Here is a 14330-nt window from a genome sequence, read left to right on the forward strand (position 1 = left end):
TTTTCCTTTGTCATATTGCCATATGGTGCTATAATAAAAAGAGAAAAATATCTAAAAATGGGTAGGAGGGAAAAGAAAATAAAGATGCATGTTATGCAGTTTTATAATATTTCCACACTGAATATTAATTTAAAAAGTAAGAATAGAAATAGTAGTTAAGGAGTTTCTGTTGTGGCTCAGTGGAAATGAACTGACTAGTATCCATGAGTCCCACCCAGTGGGTTAAAGGACCTGGCATTGCCATGATCTGTGGTGTAGGTCGCAGATGCAGCTTGGATCTGACGTTGCTGTGGCTGTGGCATAGGCTGGCAGCTACAGCTCCAATTCAACTCCTAGCCTGAGAACTTCCATATGCCATGGGTGTGGCCCTAAAAAAAAGAAATAGTAGTTAGCATGTGTTGAATATTAGCTATATACCATGTATTGATGAAATAGTTTATTATCACTTATTATCTGTTACAAGAATAACAACAGCAACCGTATAAATTCAGTACTATATCCGCATTTTACAGAGAAAACTGAGCTTAAAGAGATGTTAAACTACTTGTTAGTGGTTGTCTAACATTTCATAAGTTAAGATACAAAAGCTCAAATCCAGGTATTCTGAGTCCAGAGCCTACTGTCTTATTTTTCATGACTCATATCATAAATAAACTATTATTTAAGTGATTGCTTGTGGCTTAGTGTCAATAGAGCATGGGCTATTTTTCAGAACTCACTTACTCTTAGACAGAGATTTAACACCATCTTTGATGCCAGAGAATATTTTCATCAAGCTTGCAAATGGCACTGAAGTGGGGAATGTGGTAGCCAGCTGAGTGATAGAGTGAAATGAAATGCAGCCAAGAGCTTCTGCGCCATCAAACGACAATGGAACTTTGAAAAGTGAACTTCTGGATTGGAGATAAGACGGCAGAATGAAAGGATTTTGAGCACACCAAAATCACAACCAACTCCTGAACAACCATCAATAAAAAAGACTGGAATCTACAAAAAAAAAAAAAAAAAAAAAAGAGATATTTTACATCCAAAGATATAAAGAAGAAACTACAAGATGGTAGGAAGCATACACTCAATATAACCAAATCCCATACCACCCAGGTGGGTGACCCACAAACTGGAGAATAATTATATCATAAAAGTTCTCCCACAGGAGTGAGCACTCTGAGTCCCACATTGGGCTCCCTAGTGTAGGGGTCTGGCATTGAGAAGAGGAGCTCCCAGATCATTGGGCTTTGTAGGCTAACAGGGCTTGAGTGCAGGAGCTCCACAGAACTGGAGAAAACAGAGACTCCACTGCTGGAAGATGCATACAAGCTCTCACAAACACCAGGACCCAGGGCAATAAGTGACTTCATAGGATCCTGGGCCAGACCTATCTGTTGATCTTGGAGCGTCTCTTGGGGAGGCAGGGACAGCTGTGGCTTATTCTGGGGTCATTAAAGCTGGTGGCAAACATTGGGGAGTGTCCATCTACATGAACTGTGGCTGGAGACAGACATCTTGCTTGGGTTATTAGCACCAAGACTTCACGCCACCCGACAGCCTGTAGGCTCCAGTGGTGGGACATCTCAGGCCAGATAACCAACAGGGCATGAACACAGCCCTACACATCTGCAGATAGGCTGCCTAAAGACTTCCTGAGCCCACAGCCATCTCTTGACATGTCTCTTGACACAGCCCTGCCCACCAAAGGACCAAGACCTAGCTCCACCCACCAGTGGGTGGGCTCTGGCCCCTCCCTCCAGGAAGCCTGCACAAGCCTCTGGACCAGCCTCACACATTAGGGGGCAGACACCAAAAGCAAGAAAACTGCCATCTAGCAACCTGCAAAATTGAGCCTGCAAATATAGGTCAGAACCTACCCTGGGACCAGCTAGTCCTTAACCCTTGGCATTTAAACAAAGGCTGAGCTGCCACCATGATGTCCAGTTATGATAGGCAGTTCCATACTACATATAAATTTAAATTAATTAAAATCAGATTAAAGTGAAATTTGTTTTCTCAGTTGCACCAGCTACATTTCAAGTGCTCATTAATCACATGTGACTAGTGGCTCCCATTGGGTCCAGTGGAGAACTTTTCTATCATCAAAGAGGTTTCTTTTGGATAGCAGTGCTATAGCATTGGTGCATAGCATTACTGGATTCTAGTTCCGTTTTACTTTGAAATTCTGTTTCTATGAACAGTTCCCATTGATCACCATTTTTTACTAAATAACCAATGGTTTTGTTGTATCTATAGCAGAACTGATTTTTTCATATCTCTTATTGAGCTATACCCGTATGTGTATCTATTTAAATATTTTGGCATTTCATTAAGCTGCTATAGATAAAAGGTTTGGCCTTTAGAGTCACGGCTAACCAAATAAGTACTCCCTATTTTAGAAATTCAGGGTGTCAAATTGGACAGTACCTCTTGTTCCCAAAGAGATTTCTTCCAGTACTATTTTTCTAAGTCTTCACTCTCATTTCTTTCCTTTTTTTGCAAATTGGTCATTCCCAAAGGAAATGAATTTGATAGCAGATTGTTGGAGATTAATTACCTATGATATGCCAAAGCTACTTCATAAATGTCAGTGCTGAGGAATCCCCTAGAGAGAGAATTTTTAGATTCAACTGGAAATTAATTGTAATTAATATAATAGGTTAATTCATTGTAATTATTTTTGAGCCTTTTGGCAATGAGTTAATTCCCCAAGATCCACATTGCTCAAAGTGTCATAGAGAATACTTGATGAGAATGGTCTGGTAATAAACCCTAACCTTCTGGAAAAAATTCTATTTGTCTTTCCTTCTGGCTGAGTTTCTTCAGAAACATATTTTGGTAGCATTTGATTTTTGGAGAACAAAAGGATCCCTGCAAGGTGATGCATAAACATGCACAGCCCAGATAGACAACGCTCATTGGAGAAAGGGAAAACAAAAGGCCTTTGATTCTGCCTCATTTGCTTTGGAGGTTTATCTTGCTTCAGACTAACAGAATGCCTTTGCTCTTGGAAGAAAATGTAACGGAACTGAAAATTCAAGAATCTGGGCCCTTTTCCCTTTCCTAATTATTTCCACTTGACTCACTTAATCTTGGATGATTATTCAATCATATCTGAAATGAGAAAATGATGGGAATAGAATTTCCATCTCTTGTTTCAAGAACTTATAAACATTAACAGAGTAGTCTTGAAGAAAAAAACAAACACAAATCACAATTGATGGTGCCTTGCTTTTAGATATAAGGAAAAATCCCTACATTGTTAGAGAAGCAGCTCAAATTTCCAAATGGAGAAACCTTGTCAAGATTTGATCTGTGATTTCATTATTAATGTCGAACAACAACTATCATTTGGAACAATTATTTCATAATGGGAGATTGTACAGAAGCTAAGAAGCCAATTTGCTTACTTGCACCCAGATAGACCAAGAAATTAAGCCCTAAAATGGGCCATTAATGATCAGGACAATTAACACTCAAAGATTCACAGGTTGGTTTCTGAGATTCTGAGATGTCTCATTTCTTCCTAGTATGTCCATGACCATTGCTGCACATTTATGAAGAGAAGGATGAATATAATCCTAATAGTTGCTGAGAGCTAGATCAGAACTGAATATGCAATAAAATTCCTGACAGTTGGAACTGTCTAAAACTAAAGCTGCCAAGATGAGGAAGTAAGTTGCCTGTTATTATGGGGAATCAAGCAGAGTCTGAGAGCCATTTACTGTGGTTGCTGTAAGGCAGTTATAACATAAGCTAGAGGTTTGACCTAAGTGACATCTGAGGCTGTATTGAATGCCAATTATTGTAAATCAGGTTTTTGTTTTTAATTTACACTTTACAGTTATGCTCTTAGTACTATCCATAATGACCCAGAACACCCAACTTTCATTAAACATCTAGTTACTACACTGCATGTGCATGGGCAGAGCAAGAACTGGAGAGAGGGGAACAGCATGCGTTCGAGCATCTTATGAGTGCTGTTGATTGGCCTTCTACATTCCTAAGATAAATCAGAAGAATTTGGGAGTGTTTCCAGAGTTGGGTGCTCCCAGAAGCAAACTGTGAGCTGAGGATTCAGGTGCTTGTGAGTTGTTAAAGAAGTGTTCCCAGGAGAATCCAGGAAAGGAATAAGGCAGGGGGCAGAAGCTAAACAGGAGAGATGCTATAGGGAGCTCTGGAGCATAATTTACACTTCACAGTTTGTCCCACTTCAGGGCAAAGAAGCACTGGTTAGTCATGCTTACATGTGTTGATAGGGGTATCTGCTAGCCGTTGAGTATAAAGTACATAGAAGCTGGGGGATGGGCACACTAAGACTAGGAGAGGGGGCGTCACAGAACTAATCAGAGGCATCTGAGGGAGTCTGGACAGCAGCAGCAGCTTCTCTGCTAGGTAACTATTATCTGTACTTTAAAATTTCTTCATCAGGTGAGGTAATTAAGATATGAGCACATTGTATTTTTTAGATACATCCACCAAGCACTAGAGATTATAATGGCCTTTAGATAAAAAACTGTATCCCATTCTTACAAATCTGACCGGCACTGAATAATTTATCTGGATGCTGCTTCCACCCTGCCAGGTGCTGCAGAGTTTTGAAAATTTAAAAGGCAGTCAGCCAACCAGGTCCTCATAGACTTTCGAAGAGTGTAGACTAAACTCATGACAAGAAACAAAGCCGAAAACATATGTCCAGTTGCAAGATTGTTGAAAGCAGACTCTGCTGTTCTCCCTGTACCATGGAGGCCTCTTATGGGTTGATCTGGTCAGAAGGGGGCTTTTTTCAGCAGGGAGCCATAAACTGGGTTTTGGAGGAGTTATCCTGGGAGGGGGGAAGCCATTCCAGGCCAGAGGAATGAACAGAATAATAAATGGGATGTTTATTATGCAGCATATAAATGGGAGTGAGACAGTGCCTTGAAAGGATCAGAGGTTTTTTGTCTAGGCCTAAAGGAAATATCTATTCTTGATAAGTGATGGACTCATATCACGGAAGCTCTTCTTATTTCAGCCTTTTGGAACTGGTGTGCCAAACAAGAGAGGATATTTCCTCCTTGGGTATGACATAAAAACTCTATTTTAGGAGAATCTGCCTGAAATCCCAGGGTGGATTGATGAGGGAAGAGGGCCAAGGGGTCGCTATCATCGGTCCAGCACCATCTTGCTCTCTAAAGTCCCTCTGAAGTCCAGCTGCCCGCAGATTCTTTCCATGTCCCAGGATGTCCCAGAATCATGTCAGAGTTAACATGTCTCAAACCAACCTGCTGATTTACTTCCAGTCTACTCCTGTGTTCTCCCTTGCTGTTCCTCAAGGCAAAGCTTGGAGCCATCCTTGATACTCCCCTTTCTCTCATATTTCACACCTCATTCAGCTCCACTTTCAAAACAAACTGACTGCTGCTCACCTCTGACCCCAGGCCTTCAGCATCTCCCATCCGGATTGCTGAAATAGCCCTACCTGGGCTCTCTTGTCCTCCTAATGTTTTCCACAAAATAATCACAGTGATCCTTTCACATTATAATATGAACCAGTTGCTTTGCTGCTCACACCTTCCTGTTAGCTTCTGTTACAATGAAATCAAATAATCAGCCTTTGGTATCTTTGGGTTCCACATCTCTGGGTTCAATCAAGCACTGGTTGAAAATATAGGGGGGAAAATTCCAGAAAGTTCCAAAAAGCCAAACTTGAATTTGTATGTTCCTGCAACCAATTACATGGAATTTTCATTGTATGAAGTATTGTAAGTAATCTAGAGATGATTTAAAGTATAGGGGAGGATGTGTGCAGGTTATATGCAAATACTTCATCATTTTATATCAGTGACTTGAGCATCTCTGGATTTTGGTAGCCACAGGAATCATGGAACCAGTTTCCCTGGATACCAAGGTTTCAACTGTGCTACCTTTCCCTGTGTTGAGACTGGACAGAACCTGACCTCTAACTATTTCTCCAACCACATGACCCACATCATTTTCTTTGCTCCCTTGCTCCCTCCTTTCCAGGTAGCTGTTTTTAGAATAGATTAGCCTGTTCCCTCTTTCTTTCCTTTCTGTTCCATCTGCATAAAATGCTCTTTCTGCACATCATGCTCTCTCACCTCACTAAGTTCATAGCCCATAATGTCCTCCCTTCCCTGAGGTCTCCCCTGACCCACCTCTAAAAGCATGGAGATGTGAGAGTCATCCCCACAAAGTCTGGTTGAGCTCCTGAGAAACAGGAGTGACCAAAGAGAACATCAGGAGAGGGATGGGAAAGGGAAGAGGACCTAAAGGAGGATTAAGGAGTTAGAGAATCAGAAGAGAGAGAGGTGAAGTGTCCTCTTTTGGAGAGGGGTACTGAGGTCAGGATGTCCCTGGATTAAGATCACTTCAAGTACCCTAGGCCCACTCTGCATGGCTTAGGATGCAGATCTTAAGGAATGTTGAGTACCATACTTTATTTTTCCCAACAGCAGATATGCGTATTATTGGCCAAGGACTGAACCAGGTGATAGGTCTCTGGGAAAGGGGACAATGAAAATAAAACAGCAGTGGTCCTTTTTGTTTCTCTATCTCTACCCCAACAAAAACCTTTTCCTTAAGGGCATGTTATTATAATCTATACAGTGGTAATGAGATATTCCAGGAACTTTTCTTAAGAAACTGGGGACTATTTGCTCCCCCAACTAGACCAATCTGAATGATTTTCTCCTAGATAAAATATTAAAAAGTCCTAAGAGGAAGGAAAAAGTGTATGAATGTGTGTGGTGTGGTAGGGGAAAGGAAGAAGTTGATGTGGGCTATTTTTTGAGCCAGGCCTGGAGTCAGAGGTGGTGAGAAGCGGTCAGTTTGTTTTGAAAGTGGAGCTGAATGAGGTGTGAAATATGAGAGAAAGGGGAGTATCAAGGATGTCTCCAAGCTTTGCCTTGAGGAACAGCAAGGGAGAACACAGGAGTAGACTGGAAGTAAATCAGCAGGTTGGTTTGAGACATGTTAACTCTGACATGATTCTGGGACATCATGGGACACGGAAAGAATCTGCGGGCAGCTGGACTTCAGAGGGACTTTAGAGAGCAAGATGGTGCTGGATCTATAATAGCAACCCCTTGGCTATATTTGAAGAACCTGACTTGGTATTCTAATCCCCACATCCACGCCTGACCTTTACGAGATGTGTCATTTCAGCTTTCTCATCTCTAAAATGGGAATCACAATAGTGTACACTTCATATGGTTGCTGTGAGGCATACAGTATCAAGTAAATTACATGGATCCCATGAATGTGTATTGAATTGAAATGCAGTCTTTAAAAGTGCATCATGGTGACTGTGCACATCCAGCCATTTTCTGTTGAATTTACTTGCATTGTGCTCTTTTCCTTCTTGTTTGGGAATAATCATCATATGATCATGTCTTTTAAAGCATATTGGGAATCTAATATTCCCACAGAAAAAATCGTGGACATGGAGAACAGACTTGTGGTTGCCAGGGGGGAGGGAGAGGGAGTGGGATGGATTGGGAATTTGGAGTTAATAGATTCAAACTATTGCCTTTGGAATGCATAAGCAATGATATCCTGCTGTATAGCACTGGGAACTATGTCTAGTCACTTATGATGAAGCATGATAATGTGAGAAAAAAAGAATGTATACATGTATATGTAACTGGGTCACCTTGCTATATAGTATAAAATTGGCAGAACACTGTAAACCAGCTATAATGGAAAAAATAAAAATCATTATAAATAAAGTACATCTGTTATAGGCAGCAAAAAAATAAAGTATTTCTAATAAGATCTGTATCACTCAGGCATCTCAGACAAGCAGAACCACTAGAAGATAGATAGATAGATAGATAGATAGATAGATAGATAGATAGATAGATAGATAGATAGATAGGTGATAGATTTCTAGGAATCTGCTTGCTCATTTGTAGGGGCTGGCAAGTCAGAAATCTGTAGGGAAAGCCCATAGGCTGGAAACTGTCAGGAGCTAATGCTCCAGTCCAAAGGAAATTTTTCTTCTTTTTCAGGTAAGCCTTAGGTTTTTGACCTCAAAGATTGGGCAGTTTGGGTGAGGCCCACAGGTTATAGAAGGTAATCTGCTTTACTTAAAGTCAACTGACTGTAGATGTCAATGCTATCTACAGAATTCCTTCCTAGCAAGACCTAATGTTTGATTGAGTAATTGGGCTCTATAGTACAGCCACCCACAATGACACAAAACTAACCATCAGTGTATCCATACCTTACAGCTTATGTGGACTCCCAAAGAAGGGGAGACACAGTGTCGATGAGGCTATGGAGAACATGGGATGAGATGAGTCTCCAAGGAAACCAATGGTGAAGACCCTAAAGGGTTTCCTACTATACTGACTAAAAGCCAAAGTCCTAAGTGAGGGCTCTCGAGTCCTATTATCTGGCTCTACCTCCACCCTACCTCTCAGAACCCAGCTCTTACCTCTCTCTCTAGGTCACATCCCTTTCCAGCCTTGCTGGCCTCCTCATTCTGGAACTCTTTTCCCCTTGATGTGGACTTAGCCAATTTCCTCAATTCCTTCAAGTCTTTGCTTGACTCTCTTCTCAACAAGACCACAGTTCTTCCTAGCATTACGAATCCCACCTACCCTTCTCTTTTTTTCTTTTTTCCATAGCATTTACTTCCTTCTATACAACTTACTTAGTTCATTTATTTACTATATATTCCCTTCTCTAGAATATAAACTTCTCAGTGGGGATCTTTGTCTCTTTTGATTACTGATATATTTCAAGCCCTTAGAACTGTGTTTGGCATATGATTGAGGCCCAAGAAGCACTTGTGCAGTGAAAGAAGAGGAGGATAAAGAAGGGCAGTGCTACTCAAGAACTAATGGGGTATGGTTAGCGTGGCTAAGTGGAACAACTCCAGGGGCACCGTTCACATAGATTGCATTGTGAATAAAGGTCCCTGGTGTTGTGCAACACAGCAGCCCCTTAAAATAGATGACCTGATAATCAGTACATTCAAATTCCACTTCTTTCTGTAAAGAGAAGTGAAGGCCCCGTAAAGGGCAAGTCCTCGTTGTCTGTGCTATCCTCTAAAGGAGGACAAATACAATTCGGGTATTAAACCGGATTGAAAAATTTGAACCCTTTATATCCCTGTAAAAAGATAAAAATCCAAATTGTTTTTAAGAAATGCACTTCATGGAACCACTTATTATTATCAAGTCCAAAGGGAGACATAATAAGAAATGGGTACATGAGTTTCATGTCATAAGGACAGTTTTTTTTTTACACATAATTCCTTATTTCTATAATTCATTTCCTCTACCTATTACCAGAAAAATCTCAGCCTTTCTCATCAGAATTCTTAGTTGTTCTAAAACTGTGGCTCCCAGATAACAGCAACATCATGACCTGGGAACTTTTTGGCAGTGTTCCACAGACCCACTGAATCTGCAGCTCTGGGGTGGCACCTGCAGGTAATTCTTGATTCATGCCCAGGTTTCAGAAGCACAATTAGAGACCATCCCCCATTGACAAAGTTTCCTCTATCTGCTTTGTATGCCTAGCATCTAATATGTTGTGTTAGATAAATAACTGTGTTTCTTACTCCAAATATAAAGCCATATTATATTGAAAGACATTCTTCCCAGATGATTCTGCTCTGTGCCTCCTGCCTCACCCTTTTGATAATTCCTGAACCTGAGAATATTCAAGAGTCTTAAATGTCCTAGAAGGCCCTTTCCTGGTCTCATTTTCTGGGAGGGAGAGAAGGATACTAAACTTACATATCATTACTATATTTCTATACATATGGCCCTCCTTTGGAAATTTTGCATGAGGTCCTCAAAGCTTGTTCAGTTTAAGAAGCACTTTCTGGAACCATGCCTAATCCCAGAGAAAACCAAATTAACTCTCACCACAAAGTCATATGGAATCACACTCTTGGAAAACATGAATACTCAGTGCAGCTAAGGAAGAATTGCCTGCCTTTGACTCTAGGAGTAACCATAGCCATGAAATTCCTTGGAAGGACCTCATCAGTACTCATATCTGTAAAACCCTAGAGTAGTTGGTAATAGAAAGCAGAGAGATGTTCATGTCTACTCTTAGTAGAACATGTGGCCCCCAGATCACATTTTAATGATGAAAGATAAATTAAAAGTGATCACCAGAACTCATTCTAAGCCTTGATTTTTTTTCCAGTTTTTCTTATGCAGTATGTGTTAGGTTAGTACCAAAATAACAAACATACCTTTCAAAGGCCCTGAGAGGGTTAGGCATTAACTCAGTCTTGATCAGACATTCCAGTGTGGCAAAGCTGATGAAATTATGATTATGTTCTGTTCACTACATGTGTTAAATGCCCCTTCCCTATACTTAGGGTCACTGTGTCATTTTCATAGTCTTAGACTAAGACCTGAACATGTGTTTGTCTCTTCATGAAGTTTTTTGAGTTTGACGAAGTACTACTCTCTAAATAGTTACTTACTGATGTGTGTGTGTTTGTGTTTCTGATCAGAGTCATTGTCAGTGGTGTGCAGATAGTGTTTAACACCCAGCTCTCCAGACAAAAAAGCCCCAGAGTGATGCACTTGTCAATTTCCATAGTGTAAGTGTTATCACCAGCACCATCTTCAGGCTATCAGTCTGACATTATTGTAAATCAAGTTTGGGAAAAGTATACATAGCTGGCACTCTTGGATTGGTACCAGTCAGCTCCAAACACATCCTTCAAATGTAGAAAATTTGGAAAGCAGAGGAAAGGATAAAAAGAAAACAGCAGGAATAAATTCATCATTTTGCTGCTGAAAACAAAAATCATTTTTAATATTGGATTATATTTCCTTACAGTATTTTGTCTATTTTAACATGTTTATCATTATGTGTATGTAATTTTGTGTTTTTCTTTTTATAGTAATGAACATCATTTTAGTGGTTGCATAATATTCCATCAAATAGATGTAGTATAATTTATTAGCCATAATTGCAGATATTTAAGTAACATTTCCTAATTTTTAATATTTCTGCAAATAATGTTACATATCATTAGTGCACTAAGTATAAATCTTCCTTCACCTTTCTGGTTATTTTCTTAACACAGATTCTAAGAGCAAATGATTTCAGTTATGGATCTTGAAAGAAATATTTCCAGATATGATATGGAAAGTTTGTAACAATATGTACTCCAGTAGTGTTTAAGATTGCTTCTCTCACATTGCTTCACTACTACTTTTTTTCTTTTTACAGCCACAGTTGTGGCATATGGAAGTTCCTGGGCTAAGGGTGGAATCAAAGCTGCAGCTGAGGCCTACACCACAGCCATAGCAGTGCCTGATCCCATCCTGATCTGAGCTGCATCTGTGCATCAAGTGTTTCTTGGGCCTCAATCAAATGCCAAACACAGTTCTAAGGGCTTGAAGTACATAAGTAATCAAAAGAGACTGCCGTAACACCACAGCTCATGGCAATGCCAGATCCTTAACCCACTGAGCAGGGCCAGAGGTGGAACCTACATCCTTATAGAGACAGTGTTGGGTCCTTAACACAGTGGGAACACAGTGGGAACTCCAACAACTATTTCTTTTTTAAAGTTTTTATTTTATTTTTATTTTTCATTTATTTATTTATTTATTTATTTAGTCTTTTTAGGGCCATACCCGCGACATATGGTGGTTCCCAGGTTAGGGGTCCATCCAGTCGGAGCTGTAGCCCCCAGCCTATGCTGGAGCCACAGCAACAGGAGATCCGAGTCGTGTCTGTGACCTACACCACAGCTCACAGCAATGCTGGACTCTTAACACACTGAGCGAAGCCAGGGATCAGACCCATGTCCTCATGGATACTAGTCGGGTTCACAAACCGTTGAGCCGCAATAGGAACTCCTAAATTGTTTTTTTAAAGTTTTAGCTTTGCATTTATTTGCAATGTGCTAAACATTTTTTTAGTTTATTCTCATTTCTGTTTTTCCTTTTAAAAAATTTTTATTCACATCGAAGGCTGCACAGTAAATAAACTCCCTCCTGGGATATTTCTATATGTGCCTCCCACCTCACTCCTTTGATAATTCCAGTACTAGAGAATGTTTAGGAGCCTCAAATGATCTGGAAGGGCCTCTTCTGTTCTACTCATCTGGGAGGGAGGAAGAGAGGGACACTAAACATGCTCCTTCTCTCCTCCACTTATACCTCTGTTTTTTTTCTATTTCTCTTCTCCAGGCCCCAGGCTCCCTCCAACTCCAGCCTACTGTTTCTCAGATAATCTGGGCACACCATGGGGAAAAGCATGTTCTTCTCCCATATATATGCAGGGCTCACTCCTTCACTTCTGCCAAGGCTTTTTACCAGAGCCGTCTCTAACAGGCTTTCTCTGATCCCTCATCCAAAGTTGCCATCCCTCATTCCTATTCACTGTCTCTCTTCTCTACCTCACTCTTGTCCATGGCATTTATTACTATCTGATATGATATATATTTTATTTGTTTATCATCTGCTCCCTCTCTAGAGTATAAGACAGTATTTCTGGAGTCTCCAGGAGTGTCTCATGCTCAATGAGTATTGGTTGGATGAATAAGTATACCCCAGTTCTATATCTAAAAGGTTAGTTTTATCTTGATGAAGACAAAATCAACTTTTATATTCTCTTTAAACACTGAAGATGATATTTTGCAATGTCTATAACAAATATATTTTTAGATTTTAAGATATGTTTATATATAAACAGGTTAGTGGTTTATGTAACTAAATCTTCCATTGTGATTTTTTTCCATTCAGATTACATTTACATAATCCTTTTTCATAAAGAAATCAGATAACTTTGCACCTATACTTTATTCTAACAGCTTTATGGCTCTGTAATATATAAAGAATTAATTTTGTCACTGTGATAAAATTAAGTCTAATTTTTTGATGTAACTTACTATTGTGATATTTTGTTGCTTTGATTTCTTTCTTTTTCTTCTTTTTCTTTAGGGCCATACCCACAGCATATGGGAGTTCTTGGGCTAGAGGTCGAATCAGAGCTGCACCTGCTAGCCTACACCACAGCTGTAGCAACACAGGATCTGAGCCACATTTGTGACCTACACCACAGCTCACAGCAATGCCAGATCCTTAACCCAGTGAGCAGGGCCAGGGATCAAACCTGCATCCTCACGGATGCTAGTTGGGTTCTTTACCACTGAGCTGCAATGGAAACTCTTGATTTTTCTTTCTATCATGTTTCATGGTATTTTAAAACTTAACTTGTATATTTTCCTCTCATGTAAAATCTATAGGTGTCAAATCTAAATGGACATTCCTAATTATCTCCAAGATATTTTCATGTTAGTATCTCTGTTTTTTAAAAGCACTTTACAATATGGATTAAATTACTTGAGTTTGTTTTTTTTATCATTACAAGTTCTGATAACATACAGAGCAAATAAAATATAATAGGAAGTTGGGTTCCTCGAAATGGAAATATCAAGGACTGAAGTCAAATCCGCCTCTAACCACACTTTTCCTGTAACACCTGCCAGGTGTTATTAGAATTGGAAAACTGACTCTTTTATTGACTCTCTGTTAAGTCCAATGCCTAACCTGTGTTTGTTGCTTGATAAATATTTGTGGACTGAATTGCCTGAACCTTGAGGCATGATATCCTTTCCAGGAAAGTATTCCAAGGAATAGCCTTCCTTTTCCATCTGTCTTCTGTTTTCTCCTTCTCTTAGCTGCGGTCCAGTGCAGAGCTCCATCCTGAACTGCTCACAGATTGCCTTGCCGTGCAGCCCCTGCAGCCTGCCACTTCCCCAGGAGATGCTGCTGATAGGGCAGTGGGATGCTCCCCAGGGCCCGGGCCTGACCTCTATCCAGGTAATGACAGCAAAGGCAGACTTCACCACATCAACTCCCCTTCTCTAAGCCCTTCACTATGGTTAAAAGGAATGCTCACATAAAAATTCTCCCAAAATCATCTGTATTTCACTTCATCAGTGGACTGCAAATTATCCCCCAACTCTCTGCCCCATCTGATTCCTGAGCTGGGTTTGGCCGCAGACTGGTTTTCCTCATAAAAAAAAAAAAAAACAGAGTAAAACAATGCATTAGCTCAGTTAGTTCTGGACTTCTGCCAAAAGTTCAATGTACCCAACCCTCTCAGATATCTTAAATTTATTAACTTGATTTAGACTCAAAGGAAATATTTCCCCCTTAAGCAGGTAACAAGCTGCATGTGGATTTCTTAATGGAACAGTCATTGTCGTCTTTGCATTGCAAAACCTCAGGTCTCTAAGAAAAATTTCACATCAAATGAACTAGTAAGAATGTCCGTTAATGTTTGTCAACCCTTGGGGAAGGAGGGATGAGATGACACTCCCAGACTAGCTTCCTTCTGCCGTG

General features: G+C 40.2%; 1 protein-coding gene across 6 annotated transcripts in view; it reads left to right on the forward strand.

Annotated features, from left to right (window-relative positions):
* GLIS3 (GLIS family zinc finger 3) overlaps window positions 1–14330 on the forward strand; it is a 545026-nt gene that overhangs the window by 462160 nt on the left and 68536 nt on the right. For all 6 annotated transcript variants that reach the window (XM_021074388.1, XM_021074403.1, XM_021074390.1 and 3 more), the window contains one exon: window positions 13664–13805. In XM_021074388.1, the coding sequence (XP_020930047.1) occupies window positions 13664–13805 (142 nt within the window). The remainder of the gene's footprint in view (window positions 1–13663; window positions 13806–14330) is intronic.

This window comes from Sus scrofa, chromosome 1 (assembly GCF_000003025.6).
Source record: "Sus scrofa isolate TJ Tabasco breed Duroc chromosome 1, Sscrofa11.1, whole genome shotgun sequence".
NCBI classification, from domain to species: Eukaryota; Metazoa; Chordata; class Mammalia; order Artiodactyla; family Suidae; genus Sus; species Sus scrofa.